At 44.1% G+C, this 15,624-nt stretch overlaps 1 protein-coding gene across 1 annotated transcript; it reads right to left on the bottom strand.

The window, feature by feature from the left end:
- Nucleotides 1–4,752: 4,752 nt before the first annotated feature.
- LOC131085118 (potassium channel subfamily K member 16-like) lies at nt 4,753–14,034 on the bottom strand. The gene is made up of 5 exons (XM_058026956.1): nt 13,840–14,034; nt 11,718–11,838; nt 9,873–10,039; nt 8,166–8,334; nt 4,753–5,135 (listed from the first exon to the last, which is right to left on the bottom strand). Exons 1-5 carry the CDS (start codon nt 14,032–14,034, stop codon nt 4,753–4,755), a joined length of 1,035 nt encoding a protein of 344 aa, XP_057882939.1.
- Nucleotides 14,035–15,624: the final 1,590 nt, after the last annotated feature.

The following is a 15,624-nucleotide window of genomic DNA, read 5'->3' as shown; positions in this document are numbered from 1 at the left end:
AAGACAGATCAAAGTGTAGCTTCTCCTGTTCTCTCTGGAGGCAATTGAATTTCTGAAGGGAAAAATAATTCCTCATGGCTTTTCCTTAGTTCCAAGTGCAGAAGTGCTAGTGTTTCCTAGCTGGCAGCAAAGATGTGGGTGATGCATGAGGAGCAGCAGAGACTGAATGCAGGAACATGCTGCTGCCATTTAATCCCAGATAATATATTTCACAATCCTACTCCTGGAGTTTTTCAGCAACTGGTTTAATGTATTGGAAAGTATTTGGCTTGCCTTGGAAATGTTTCCCATTTGAAAACAAGCTGCAGTGGGAGAGCTGGCAGTGGCACAGGAGGCTGCTCTGTGAAAATTGGATTTCCCTGTGTGGCACAGTGGGAATGGGTCACAGGGAGAGCTTTGAGAAGCTCCCAGAAAAGGCTGTACAGATCTGCCAGAGGAAAACCCTTCTGCTTGGTCTCCAGAGGATTTCTGTCCCTCTGTCACTTGGCAGAACAGGGATTTTGGAACGGATTTATTCCTGGTTTCTGTCCCTTGGGCAAGGAGAGCGTGCAGAAGAACAGCAAAGCCTGGCTTATACTCATGAATTAAAAATCTTGGGATTATTTTAAATCTCCAGATGTGGAGTAGAATCTCTGCTCTAATTCTGCTTTCAATTCTATTTTTTTAACCTCAACAAGTAGAGAATCATTGTCTGGGTCTAGTTTATCAGTAAACAACTCCAGGACACCTGGTCCTGGCTGAGAGAGCCAGAGGTCTGACGCACGAGTTTGGGATACACTGAATTTTCTCTGGGGCCCTGTTACCTGCACAGGAATCAACAATTCCCCCTTCCAGGGTGATGTGAGGACAATTTCTGCTGCTGTTGTGCAATGCTCTGAGGATGATAATGCTGGAAAAGGCTGCTTGCTTCAGCCCTGGAGAGATTTGTCACTGTGCCTAAGCCCTTTTGGAGACAGATTTATCATTCAGATTAAGAACGAGGAACAACAGCACATCCAAAAAAAGTTCTTCTCCCACCCTGGCTTGCAGCTTTCCCAGGCTTTCCCCTTGCCTTTCCCAGCAGAGAGGACCACACACCCTTTGGTGCTGGTTCTTCCTTCCACATATCTGCAGCTCCTATCTCCACCCCTGATGCTGCAGGTGGCACTGCCTGCCCTCCAGGATGCTGCAGAGGGAGCCAGCCCCTCCAGGCCCCAGATCCTGCACCCAAAATTGCCTTTTTGCACAGTTTTTTCCAGACCAATCCCTTTCCCTGTAGGACAGGGGGTGGGAATGTGTGCCTTGACCCCAAAACAGATTTTGTGCATGGGAAGCTGCTGCATGGGGCGTGTGGTGGGAATGCTCCTCACCATCACCACCCTGTGTGCTGCCAGTGAGGATCCTTCTTGTGATGGAAGATGTCACAACCTTCTTGTGATGGTTTGCTGGCAGAAAGCCATCACACCTCCAACTGGCCTCCAAAGAGCTGTCTCAGTGTGGGCATAAGGCAGGGGCCTTGGCTGCACCAGGCTGAGGTGCTCATCCCCATCTCTTCCTGGAGAATGAGGCATTTTTTAGCCTTTTTCAAACTCGTGTGAACGGGATAAAAACACAGGGCAGTGGCAAAACAGAGCTGCAACAGTGGGAGGTGGAGAAAGGCTCCCCAAACCTGGCAGGGATGTCAAGGAAAAGGGTCTGCAGCACACAGCCACTGGAGGGCACAAGGAGCAAAGATAAGACCCTTCTCCAAAAGGCCTCTGCTGGAGTAAGGATTTATGAATGGGCAGCCTTCTTTCTCACAGCAGCTGAGCTTCTCCTCAGCTGCTTTATTTTTATATATTTTTAGTTTTTATTTTTATATTTTTTTTAATGGATGTGTTTTCTGTGCTCCCAGGGTGACATCTCCAGTTGAAGGGACACTTCAGTTCTGGACTGCCCCACCATTGCCATTCCTGGTTAATGTTTCCTGGATCCTCTGGCCTTGGGTGGCTTTTTCAGTCCCTGTAGGGCACATCCTTACCCTGGAGCATGGCAGGAGGGATGAGTTAAAATGCCTGCACCCTGTGGCAATACCTACACAGGACAGATGTGTCGCAGACATCTTCTATGAAAAATCCTTTCCTTAGGATTTTTCCTCCTGAGAAGCTGAGAAGCCTCAGGAACAAAATGCAAACAATGATTATCTGCTGCTGCGGAATGCAACAGGTGCATCTGGGATTGGTCTCATGTGGTTGTTTCTAATTAATGGCCAATCACAGTCAGCTGGCTCAGACCCTCTGTCCGAGGCACAAGCCTTTGTTACCATTCTTTCCTATTCTATTCTTAGCTAGACTTCTGATGAAATCCTTTCTTCTATTCTTTTAGTATAGTTTTAATGTAATATGTATAATAAAATAATAAATCAAGCCTTCTGAAATATGGAATCAGATCCTCATCTCTTCCCTCAACCTGAGACTCCTGTGAACACGGTCACACAGATGGACTCCTGGAATGGGAAGTGCTTGGGTTTCAAGGCTCATTGTTAAACACCCATGAGGGCAAAAGAATGAGAATTTGCCCTATTTTGCTCCAAAAGGCACAGCCTGGCTCTGTGCTTGCTGTTTACAGTCAGAGGCCATGGGATGTCTCTTTTGCCCTTCCTGAAATGTCTAAAAAAAGCATCTTTGGTCACTCTGTGTTACAATGGGACAGCTGCAGCCTGTTCCAGGGCTGAGTTGTGTTATTTGTCACAACAGGGAGTAGTGGGAAGAAGTTGAAGAAACCCTCCATTCCAGACACCAGGAATTGGCATGGAAGGAACAATGAGAGGCTGTGCAAAATTACTACTGCACCCCAAGGCAGGATCATCACACCCCCTAAACCAGCCCTGGCAGTCCCTACATTAGACTGGGAGTGGGGTTAATGATCCTGCTGGGAAGGGCTGCAGAAAAAGAAAAAAAAAAAAGGAAAAAAAGAGAATAGAATGATGCCTGGAAAATAATAATGTGGGTTAATGCTCAGTGAGAGGAGAAAACAGAGAGGTGAAGAGATCCCTGCCTGGGAGCATCCAGCTGCTTTCTCTGCCTGGCTCTGGTGCCTGCTGCCCTTCTTTGATTTCAGTCAGGTTTTGCTCCTGCTGCCTCAAAAACGTTTACTGACAGAGAGACATATGAGGTGAGAAGTCAACCTTGAGAGTAACACTGGAAAATAATTTCAGGAGGGAAAGAAAGTGCATGTTTGGCCAGGTCTACATGCCAGGTCTTGAACCAGCAGAATTGCTTTGGCAAGAAGCATGACTCTGTTTGACTGAGATAGTTGTGAATCCAGGTCCAAGGCTGACTGCATCTTTATGACCTGAAATTGCTTTATAGATGTAATTTATTCTCCCTTTCATACAGGAATAACCCTGGCATGGGCTGGTCATGCTGTAAGTAACACCCAGAGGGTGAGCAAAAAACAATTATTCAGTCTGACAAAAGAGGAGCTTGAGGGGCTCACAGCAACCTGTCAAGTGACAGCTTCAGCACTGTCAGAGTGAGGGATTGGTGCACTAAAGCCATGGACTGGCCTGGGGGGTCCTGTGGGTGCTGATGTGAGCTCAGCATTTGGGCAAGTTCGTGGATTTTGATGTACAGAGCCCATTTCCTGCATGGGCAGCCTGGCAGAGGGCTCGGCCCCCCCTGTGCTGGGGCATGGCAGAGGTGCTGATCCTGTCCCCCTGTCACTGCTGGGGACACATCAGGCATGGTCAGAGAAGGTGGTGGGCTGGACTGACTTTTGGTGTGACCACAAATACACATGGGACGTTTCACCTCTATGGCTGTGTCTACCCCAGCTGCTTTGCCACCTCTTCAGGGTTGGATTTCCATGCATCTTTGGCACACAGAAGGCCTGTGACACATGGATCAACCCTTTGAAGGTCAGAGAATTCACCCAGAAGTGGCTTGCGGGCCAGAGAACACATCTGGAAAACCATACCCAGATCTGACATCCTTTCTTTTTTCACCTCGTTGAAGGTTTAGACACCACTCACCCTTGGAAATCAACAGCACCACAGAATCATTGCTAAATGGCTTCACAGTTCCTATGGAATAAAAACATAGCAGCAAGGACTCCCCTCCTCAAACTGGCCTCTGTTCTTATGAAAAACTTACACAATAAAATTATTATAAAAATTGAATTAAAGACATTGATGTGTTTTTATAAACACCATCAGAAAGATTTTTTCAGAGCCACAGGGATAAAAGCTGAAATTGCCTTTATTCAACTTAGAATAAAAGAGGAAGAGGTAGAGTCAATCATTTCTAACATGCTAACCTTTTCATAACCCTGTCCTTTAGATGCTTCAAGTGTCTCTGAACTGAGCTCAGGTCTTGTCATTTAAACATGTTTTCAGACCATAACACCTTATCCAATATGATGGCTCAAGTCAGGCATCTATTAAATTATATACCCTTATTTCTTCTTCCAAAAGTGCAATGCAATGCCAGAAAAGCTTCTGCATGTCAGTTCCTGGAAGAGACATGATTTCTTGCAAGCTGCAAAATCCAAACAGAACCAGCAAGCTCTTCCATGCCCCTCCTCTGCATTTTTGTGAGAGCACCTTAAAAACACCTTGCAAAGCAAGTGCGCTTCTCAGGCTGTGAGCACAACCTAGCTGCAAACTGAGGAGCAAATTTCTTACCATTAATATCCAGGCTTTGTGTAACTGTAGTTCTTGAGTTCTAAAAGGTCATATCTCAGCAAAAGGTGGGAGAAATTTTATTTCTATAGGAATTTCTTTAGAATAATTAACTAGCAATTCTCCAAGGAAGAACTGAATTCTCGACTCATTATGGCAATAGTTTTGCTATTAGAAAACACTTTTTTTTCATTTTTTGTGTGTTCAGAATCTGCTGTTAATGACTCCATTTTCATTGCATCCCCTCCAGCACGTGGTGGTAGTGGTTCTTCTTCTGGAATAAATTGAACAGGCCAGCATCTTCTTTGCTGGCTTCCTACATTGTCCTTACTCACCTTTCCAATTTGCTGGAGATCCTTGACAATTATTTTTTCAGTATCTTCTAGTACTGTTGTCAATAAATTAAACAGCAGAGCAATCCAGGCAAGGCCAAAAAGAATCCAAATGGCCACAAGCACTCGATAGTAGGAAAAGTATTTCCTGTCAGACTGTTTGCCTGAAGATAAGGGGGGAGAAAGAAGGAGAAAATGAAAAAGTTAAAATTGCCTTGCCAGTGTAAAGTGGAACAGCCTAATGAATTCATCAGTATGTTTTATATTGAGTACTTTAAAGTGACTTTTTTGCTGTAATGGAGACCCTCAGCTCCAGAGCATTAGGTTAAGGCTGGGCAATTCTCTTATTGTTGCAATGAACTGATATATGAAATAAATATGATACAAATATGCTGACCTGTCAAATGACACACTGGAATTGAAGTGAATCATTCTGTGATTCTATGACCCTGTGATTGAGGTGAATTACCATCAGAGCAGGTTATTTTTTTCCCCCTTACTACATATCAATCCCACGTACAGGTAAATGAAATAATGTGGGAAGTAGTGTTAAATTGTATTGTATTATCTTGGAATTACACCCAAACTCCCAAAGCACAAAAAGCAGAGCACAGTGGGCCACTGTAACCACACAACCATTATTATCTGGGTAATTGTAATTCCCTGTATTTCTATAGAGTGTGATTACAACCTAATAAATATTTCCCTTAAATTACAGGTATCTGCGAGCACACAGAGAGAGCAGCTGCAATTCCCACCTCACTTTTGAACGGCTTCAGGAGCTTCCCCCATTTAAAAACCTACATGACTGATGAGAATTTACTGACACATGCCAAGAACAGAACTTTCTGTGCTGGAAACCAGTGGACCAAAGCTTATTTCATGCAGTCTGATCCTCTTAGCATCAGCCAGGACCTCACACCTGCTGTTCTGCATGGGTCATTTCGTTTGACCTCAACATACAGAGAGCATTTGCTTGGTTCCACACAATATTATCACCATGGTACGGGTGGTGTGGCCCTGGCATCTGCAGGAACACTTGGTGATATTGCTGATGGAGTGCTCCAGGTCACTGCCAGAGGTGATTTGACATGGTGGATAACACAACACTGTGCATGGACAGGGAGACCACCACAAACCTCGTGGGGAACCTGCCCAGAAGGAGCCCAGGTGCTGGCAACTCTTTTCAATTTCTGCATAGATTAATGGGCAAGATTTTTGTTCTTTGTTATCCAAGAGTTCTGGAAATGGGGCAGCAGTGGGCAGGTTTGTCCTCATGCACAGATACCCAACAGTTGTTTCTTTTTCTGCTGCTGGCATTGAGTTGGCAAAGGGATTCTCAATTCTCAGCCTTGGTACAAAGCATCTCCTCATTGTGCTCTTATCTGGAGTTCATGATGTGGGGTTAGCAAAGCCACAAGTAACATCTTTGTGTTGTTAACCCAAAACTGAACTTGAGCAGGGAATATTCAGTGTAAGATACCAGGGAGTTTCACGCTAGAGGCATCACCTGTATGTACATGTATTCCCAACAGTTAAACCCAGGCTGAGCCATCTTCCCAGCATGTCTGCCTGCCCCAAACAGGCTCAGCTACACACAATTTTGAATTACTAAAATGCAAATCAACTCAAACCTGTTCTGTTCCACTTGGCCAATGCAAAACCATTTATCATCTGTCAGCAATTCTCAGTGCATAATTCTCAGAGCACTCATTGATTCTGCTTGTTTCATTGTGAAGATGTGAAGCATTAAACTTATCAACATTTTATTACTGTTGTTAAAGCCAATTAAGATAAATACTGGCACAGGAAAATATTTTAGATCGAGTTAAGTCATCCTAATGAAGATGAAATCATAGAGCCATGAGGCCTATCTAACTGTTATTTTTAAATAACAATTAGAAAGTTAAAATACAATTAATTGTTTTTGTAAAGCAATATGGCTGCAGGGGAGTGCTATGAAGTCATGGTTTTCAGGCTGTGACTTGCTGTCATTATAGTAAAACACACCTGTGATTTGGACAAGGAAAGACAATGCAACATTTTGATGCTCAGTTTTTCTCCTGCATGGCACCAGCCCCTCCCCATAATTCTGTACAGCAAACTATTTCATGGAATAGATTTAGAGAAATTACAGTCAGCAGTGACACATCAGTGCTTGGAAAAGTTTGTGGGCTCCCTCTGCCAAAGGCATCAGCCTGATGTAAGAAATCCTTCCAACAGAGAGGCTCCGAGGCCTGTCTAGCACTTCTGCAAGGCTTGAGAGCCTGGGGTTTGCTGTGTGGTGGCTGTCTGTCCCCCAGAAAGGTGTGTGAGGCTTTCAGACCCTCTGTGGGGACAGCACTGGTGCAAGTATTAGTTACAGTTTTCTTTGTATATTCCTGCTGAGGAGAAGGTCAGCTGGCAAGATGATGGCAGGACAGGTTGTTGTAGAGAAATCTTGGATTCTCCATGGAGTTTTCGGTTTCCTGCTTCTTCTGTGGACACTGATTTTGCTCCTGGTAATTATTTTGCAGGTTCTTTGGAAACTTATTCCATGGAGAGTGTATTTTGTCCAGCAGATCCATGGAAATGCTTTGAGAAGCACTCCAGCATGCTTGAGTGCAGCTTAAACAATGTTTCCTCAGGGGAAATCCCAAGCTGTGGCTTGTGAGGATAAAAAACCTCCAGAGATACTCAGGACTAAAGAAGCCCACTTTTGCACATTTATATTTAAGCCCACTTCTAATACTGTGAGTAGATTTCCCCAATTTCCCATGGATGAGATTTCCACCTCTTAGTTCTGTTGTGTGAAATCATATATTCTGAAACATGATCACTTATTTCTTCACTTTACACTGTGAAACCTAAATCTGAGATGGCTAAAGCACTGATACACACCTTGTTTTGTACAGCTGTCATAAACAGCTGCCTCTTGGTAATAAAAATTCCACTTTTCCTTATCTCACCCTTCCCTAACAAAAATACTTGTCTTCTTTGCACCCCAAAAACACCTCATTTCCTTATATTTTGATGCCTTTGTGCTTTTATCAGCACATACAAAGAAGTGAGTATTTCCCCCCAGAACTGTACAAGGCAAAGACCAGGCAAAGACTTTTGACAGATTTGTCTCTACAGTACATTCAGTCAACCCATGGGGATTACAGTCATTATCCTGGTGTTTGGTTGTGTTTCCTCTCTGGAATCAACCTTACCTACAACATAATCTCCAAAGCCAATGGTGCTGAGGGTGATAAATGCAAAGTAAATTCCTTCACTGTAGGACCAGCCCTCTGTTATCTGGAAGAAGACTGATGGCAAGCACAGAAAAACCAGGATCCCCGTTGCCAGGAAGAACAAAAGGGTCAGAAATTTGATCTTCTTCTGAAAAAGAAACCAGTTCAATTATAATCATGATTTGAGACAGAAATAAGCTATATAACATGGTGGTTATTCAAAGTGGGTGGCTATCTGGGATCAGGAGGATCTGAAGGATTTCTGCTGAGTGCTTTTCCTCTGGAAATACCTTAGTTCTGCTTAGAAGCAGTGGGAAGCCAGGTGTTATGAGTGTTGCATGTCCACAGTGGCCCTGGAAGGTGTAGTGTTTTACCTGATTGTATCAATGACTGTGACTATTGGAGAAATTCCTATCTAATGACATTTACCAGAGTCAAACCATTTCCACTTTTCACCATACAACTTCATTTTTAATTTTTAGGTATTTAGGGTTGGCACCTAAATTCAGATTTGCCTGGGAAAAGAATATTTTTTACACAAACTAATAGCACCATTTCTGACAGGACTATCTTCAAGAGTCTTAATTACTGACTTTATTTCTCATTGCATCAATGCCACAACTTGGCTCCTAACCAGTGGATATCTCACTAAATAAAAAAAGAAACAAACCCAAAAACGAATGAGGTCTTGATAAAGAGACTTTTAAACCATTCTACTTCCCAGCAGTCATGGAGGAGCTTTGACTAGAGAAGAAGACTTGTTATATGTAGAGATTTATCAGCCAGACACACATAGTTTCTATGTATAAAATGTTCCAAATCCAGATTGCCTGGAAATTAATGGCAACTGCTGGATAACTTCTCATGTATTCATGTATTGTGTACATGCTTGAGTCTGTGTCTGATTGAGCCTTATCTTCTGTTTAAATTTGCCATATATGACAAGAAACTCAGTAATCTGAACAGAGTTATCTGTAGCAATCCTACCTTGTCCTGAAAGAGAATTACAGTAGGAGACACAGAAAAGCCATTCTCACTTCCTCAGCAGGGCTGAGAGAAGGGGAGGAGCTGAAAATAAATTGGGGCATCAACCAGACAAAAGCCATCCTGTCTGTAGCTTGTTACAGGTGTCTCCTCATCTTTCAGCAACCAGGCTCAAATGGACATCTCCAGCCTGATGCAGTTAAGGGTGGAGGGAAACTAAAGGACTGGGTAATCAGTTAGGAGGAGTAGCACACTATGCATTGAGTTAAAATCCACTAAAAGCTCTATGTCTCACCTAATTTTTACAGCTTTGCACAGCTCACCCGCTCTTTGCAGCCTCAAGGTGATGTTTAATCACCCTGACTGGTTTTAAAGGGATGCATGCACTTCCCTAGGGTGTTGGCTCCTGAGATAAGTGTCTCAAGAAATGAGGTGGGACGCCCCATCTCTCCACTGATTGCTGAAGGGGGTGGATTTCTGCCATCTAGATGGGAAGACAAAATGCATGCCTTTGTCTGAATATCTCTTCTATGGCTGACATGTCTGCTTAGCTCTGCAAGTGAAGAATGCCTCTTTTCCTGCCCTAGAACAACATCTAAACCAGCACAAGAGCAAATACAATCGAGGATAAGGCAGCATAAAACTTGAGAAAAACACTAGAAATGAGCATATAATTGTGTCTGGGTAAATAAAACCAATTACCTTTCTCATTCCTTTCTGGTACAGGAATTTCCCCAGCTTTTTACAGAGCAGTGAGAGCATCTTACCGACACGGTGCAGAAAAACAATGTTCAGAGGGATTCCAAAAAGAGCAAAAAACACACAAAATATCTGTCCCCCAGCAGTTTTAGGATGTAATGTGCCATAACCTATAAAAAAAAAAGATGGGTCAGAGGAGATATTCCAACGAACTGCAGCAATTCACAGCCATATTCACCCTTTACTCCAATCCAGCCTGCCTTTGACCCTAAAAGATGTGTTAGCACAAAAGCAGGTTTTTTTTCCTCTGAAAAAGGCAGTGAGCAGATGAAGTGGTTCACCCTGCATGTCTGGGGGAATGCAGAAGCACTGTGCGTTCCCAACACAGCCTTAGTGGGAACAAAAACACAATCAAGATTTAATTATGGGAAACATGCTCTGTCCTATGACAAATACATGGAAAGTCAGAAAATAAAACTCTGAGGATCTGGAAGACATCAGAGCTGGAGTCCCAGGCTGTCAGGATCACATCTCCAGCTTCTTGTTGATGTGCCTGTGTGTTAGTGACCTCCCTGGCTCCATCCCAGTGAGCTGCTGTGTCCAGATACTGACTCCAGTCCCAAGACAGTGCAGTGTGCATTAGAATTCATGGTGCTAATTAGCCCAGACCTTGTTGGTGACTGATTTATTCATGCCCAAGAGACATTTGCCTTAAGGTCTTACTAAGACAGGATTTATCTAAGTAGTGGAACAACCCCAAACACGTCCTTTAATCTCAAGACTCTTGGACCTCATGAGTTACATGCCTGAGTGCAAGGATACTGAACTTTGTGTATGTCCTTATGCTATCAGTGACCCTGTGAAACTGCATTTCCCATGCACAGTTCATGTCAAGGCATCCATTACTTGGAAAATGCAATGTTTTCTTTGGGAGAAAAGACAAAATAACTGAGTGATTTTTGGGCTACTGGATTTCCAAATGCATGAGCTCTCCTGTGCTCCCTGTTGTAGAAATATTCCAGTTTCAGTGATGGGTCAGAACCCTCCCCTTCTACAGCAGGAGGTCTCCCTGTGGGCTCAGGCAGCACTTACACAGCTCCCATGGTGCTGGGACACTGCTGGGGCCCTTGGGACATGTCACACTCACAGATCAGATGTGCTTTTAGGGTCTGGTGGCAGTGAGGCCTCAGCACCACTCTGTAAAAACACAGATCTGACTTCCACTGCATGACTGTGAAGCAGGTGCCAACAGCATGAATTTTATCCTTAAGTTTGGCACACCTGCCCTTTTTGGGATGTACATTTGAAAGAAATGATGAAGCAGGTAGGGGCAGGCAGGCCCTGTAAGGGTCAGAACAGCTTGAAGCAGCAGTGTAAAATTCTCAGCATATGCCTTTTCCCCTTCCCATTTTTTCCTCCTGGCGTGTTCCTAATTGAATATGTGAATTAACAGCTCAAAAGAGGTTATGGAGACAGTGCCCAGGCCCCAGCAGGATTCACTTCTTTCCTTACATCTTTTATGTTTTACAGCACTCTCAGATTTAAAGCCTGGAATAAACACCGGGAAAGTGAAGTTTATCCCCCACCTAAAAATATCAGCAGAGTGAACATTATAACAGATTATTTGAGAAGAAACAAGTGGGAAATAATAGGAAAGGCCACTGATATTTGACAAGCCAAAATAAAGCATGAAGAACTGTGCACTGGGAAGGTCTCAGGACTAACCCATGACAACAAAGGTCTGGAGTTTTTATCCTGGAAAGTATTATCCATTCATGTCCCTAATAACCAGACACAATAAGCATCACTCACACACAAGCACACATAAACGGAAAGCATTAGACCTACCTATTGTGGAGACAACTGTGCCTGCAAAGAAGAAGGAGTTGCTGAAATCCCAGTTGCTCTCTTCAAACTGTGACTCATTTCCAACAGGGTATACTCCATTTTGAATGGCTTCAATCAGGTTCTGGGAGAGAAAGCAAAGTTTGGTATCATCATGACTGCTTTTCTCAAGTGCTTGCTGCAAAAATATTACAGGTTTAGCCAACGGCTGCTCCTCTCCTGTGAGTACCATTCACATCCCTTCAGAGACTGTCTGACACTATTCACACCTTCACCTCCAAGTCTGGGAAGCCTTTATCCAGTGGGTTTGGGCGTTCAACTTCTGCCCTGATTGTGCTGACTGCTCTAGTGGTGTTTGGAGAGAAATTGTTTCTTTCAGTGTGATCAAGGACCTTGTTTCTTTCAGGCCAAGTAGTTTGGAAAATCACAATCCTGTGAGTGACTGGGATGTAGCAGAGCACTGGTTTAGGAGATGGGGATGGCTGATTGTTGGATTTGGACTCGCAGTTGAGATGGGAGTGGTGGCTCCAAGATCTGATCACCCACCTGTATGAGCAGTGGCTCTGATCCCTCCCAGTGGTGCATCAGTGAGCTGTGCCAGGGTACACATGAGATACACTGAGCATTTCATTTCAAGTCTGTATTTTGGTCAGTGTCACAGAATTAAAATCAGAGAAAGTCCATTGATTTGCAAAGCCTGACATACACATTCTTCTCCAAACTGTATACACATAGATAAATTTACACATTTGCACGCATGTTTGTCAAGTTGCCTTTGAGAAGAGGTTAGAGGAACATCTGTCAGAGATGGTTTGGGTTGAGTTGAGTTGAGACTGCCCTTCCACCCAAGGCTTGACTAAATATTTCTTCCACACCTCTCCAGTGCTATATTTATCACTTTATGCATTTTCGGACTCTTTCTTGGTTTTAATGCTAAGTGCTGTTATTTTTTTATCTCTTTTTTTTAAGTTAAAAGGAAATTTTAAAAGCAAACAGTATCCAGCTGTCCCTGTCTTTTGCAAACAGAGAACAGTGGACTGGACATCTGGAAGGCAGGCTGGTTTGTACAGAAACAACTGAGATAAAATCCAGGACAGAGCCCTGCCAGAAGCAGGACACATGCTGGAATAAATTGCACCAGTAAAATCTTCCTCCCTGCTTCTCCCTTCACTATGTTTTTGCTGGTGTCTCAGAAAATTGAGGCTAACAAAAATAATTTCCATAGCCCTTGCACAAAGATTTCTTTGTCTTAAAAGCTCATTTTTTCTCCTTCCCGTCTTGAAAAGCTCTCTATTTAGTTTTTTTTTTACCTTCTTCCCTACCCATAACAAACAAGATGAAGAGGATGCATGCATGGGTGAAACAGGGACTGAATTTCTGGCTCTGCTATTAGAAACACCAGTTCTTCCCCACATTTCTTTATTCTGTGAAGTGGCCCATTTCCATGTGGAAATGCTTCCAGAAAGGTTTTAACTCCTCATTTTCTCCTGCATTACAGCACATAGAGCTCTAAACTACCCAAGTTGAAGAGACAGCCATAATAATCTTCATCTTCCTGTGCCATAACCAGAAATACTTCCCCTGGCCAGGCTACTTGTTTCTCTTCTGCGGCATGCTCAAAAACTAAACTCTGATCATGCTACCCTCCTCAAAAACTAAACTCTGATCATGCCACCCTCCTTGTAGCTATTTGGAGTTTTTTTTTTGTTTTTAACCCCCCATCCAGACCTTTCCTTTTTGTTTCTGTATTGCACTATCTGTGATGCTGTTCCAAGTGGCAGCTACACCTACTCATTTCAGATAGCCTCATTTTAATTGCCATGCCACCCATTGTGTAAGAGCACAGCCCCACTAAAAGCAGAATCAACAGGAGGCAAGACCCCCAAAAACACAGGCTATTGTGGGATGGGGATACTTAATAGCTAGCACACATGAGATTTTGTCCAGCTACACGAGCTGTATTTACCATCAGACTGAGCTGCCCGTTCACACCAGACAGGGGTTTTCTGGAAGCATCCAAGTGACCACAAACAGAAGGAAAGCAGTGAGAGTCACCTGTGCAGCGAGGATGAGCAGGAAACAACATCTGATGGAGAAACAGGAGGGAGAAAGGCCTTCCACTCACCTTCATGAACTGCTCCATCTCCGCCACCGTGAGCTGCGTGAAGTTCTGCAGAAAAGCCTCCTTCATCTGGGCAGCTGCCATTTTCTCCTGCTTCTCAGCGGTCCTCTCCAGGGCCTGGAACACGGCAGCACCCACCAGCAGGTAGGCAAAGTAGCCAGCCACCAGCAGAGCTGTCTGCAGCCTGCCGCTGCACATGGCCTTCAGGGCGACTCTGCAGGGGATGGGGAGCCAGAGGAGGTGACTGTAAATCCCTCACACTCCTGGGAAGCCTCCCCCGGGCAGGAAGAGCCCTCCCTGCTCTGTTTTCCGCTGGGATCCCGCACTGGCAGGGACACTGTGCTGCCAGATGCATTCATTGGAAAGCTGGAAGCAGGGTTGGGGGCGGGGGGGGAACCACAATAAACCCAACCCTCCCCAAGAAAAAAACTTTCCATTCTCTGAGCTGCATGCTGTTCAGGGATTTCCTCTTGTCTGTGAAACTCTCCCTTGCTGGGTTCTCAGGAAACGTGGGTCAGGATTGGAGTAGCTGGCAGGTGGCCATCTCCTGCTCAAAAGGCTCTGGGGACAGGTGAGCCTTCTGGAAGGGATTCACAGAGGAGTCTGCTTGGAAAAGCATTGTTTGTCCTGCTGAGTCCAAGAACAGGACTCCAGGACAAGCCTCTGATCCTTCGTGCCCCGCGTTCAGGGGCAGCCTCAGGGAAATGCAGCTGGACTGATCTTTTGGGCTTCACTTGTCTGCTTGCAGCACAGGGCAGGGTCATGCAGCCCTGCAGAGCTTCAACAGCTCAGGGCAAAACCTTGGACACACAGGCAAATGGCTGTGGTTGCATATGTGCCAAATCCAAACAGGTTCTTCTGCCAGCAATTCCTCTGCAGTGTATCCAAGGGAATACATTACACTGGTACTGGTGCCATGCCATCAGATCCATGGAGTCATAAAATCATAGAATTGTTTAGGTTGAAAAAGACCTCTAAGGTCCTCAGACATGGTGCTTACGGTCACAGGTTAGTGGTGGGTTAATGGTTGGACTCGATGACCTTAAGGATCTTTGCCAACAGAAGTGACTTTGATTCTTTGCTACCTACAGCAATGTAGCCTCTGCTGGTTTCAGAAGGATGGTTCTCATGCATCTAGAAGTCATTTATATAAATGTCAGAGCTTGTTCCCATTAGCTTCAAGAAGAATTTGGTTGCCACTGAGAAGAACTTGTGAGAGAGGGAAGCCCTTGAATGAAGATGTTGATTTTGCAACAGACAGCAGACAGGTCTGAGCTTGGCTGCACCATGGACATTGTTAACACCCATTAATTTTCTTGACTTTCTATTTCCCAGCATTTTCATTTGCTTTGTGTAAAATTTCTTTTTTTATTTCAGCAGATGCCCTACTTTAATAATGAGAACACACTGAAGCAAATCACCCTTTGAAAAAGCATTTATAATTCTGCTCTTCAAGTCTTTGTGGTTTTATTGAGTTTGAAAACATCAAGAAAAGGCAGAGACTCTGGGATTAGCTTTGCAGAACTGGTGTAAACAAGAAGCAGCATGTGGCTTCACTCTGTCAACTGCAGGTTGTCCTTTCACATATAAATCTGTTTGACCTTAGAGGAAAACAGGAAGACTATGAATGAAGGTAAGCAGCTTCCGAAACACTTACATGTTTGAAGATCTTCCTTAGGGTTACTGGAAAAGGGTTTGTTGAAACAGGATGTGCCGTGTTTCCTTTAACTTCTTTTGAAGCTACACGTCAAAGGTGTGCTTCTTCCTCAGATTTAAATTATTGCTCTA

Source organism: Melospiza georgiana, chromosome 6 (assembly GCF_028018845.1).
Source record: "Melospiza georgiana isolate bMelGeo1 chromosome 6, bMelGeo1.pri, whole genome shotgun sequence".
NCBI classification, from domain to species: Eukaryota; Metazoa; Chordata; class Aves; order Passeriformes; family Passerellidae; genus Melospiza; species Melospiza georgiana.
This window is presented reverse-complemented; position numbering and strand designations above follow the sequence as displayed.

What these genes read in the sequence shown, in the direction of transcription:
- LOC131085118 (XM_058026956.1), bottom strand. Translation starts at nt 14,034, where the DNA reads ATGTGCAGCGGCAGGCTGCAGACAGCTCTGCTGGTGGCTGGCTACTTT. An exon ending in ACCAGAAAGGAATGAGAAAG is followed by an intron (nt 8,335 to 9,872) that starts GTAATTGGTTTT and finishes TTTCTTTTTCAG; the next exon opens with AAGAAGATCAAATTTCTGAC. An exon ending in CTTTGGAGATTATGTTGTAG is followed by an intron (nt 5,136 to 8,165) that starts GTAAGGTTGATT and finishes CCTTATCTTCAG; the next exon opens with GCAAACAGTCTGACAGGAAA.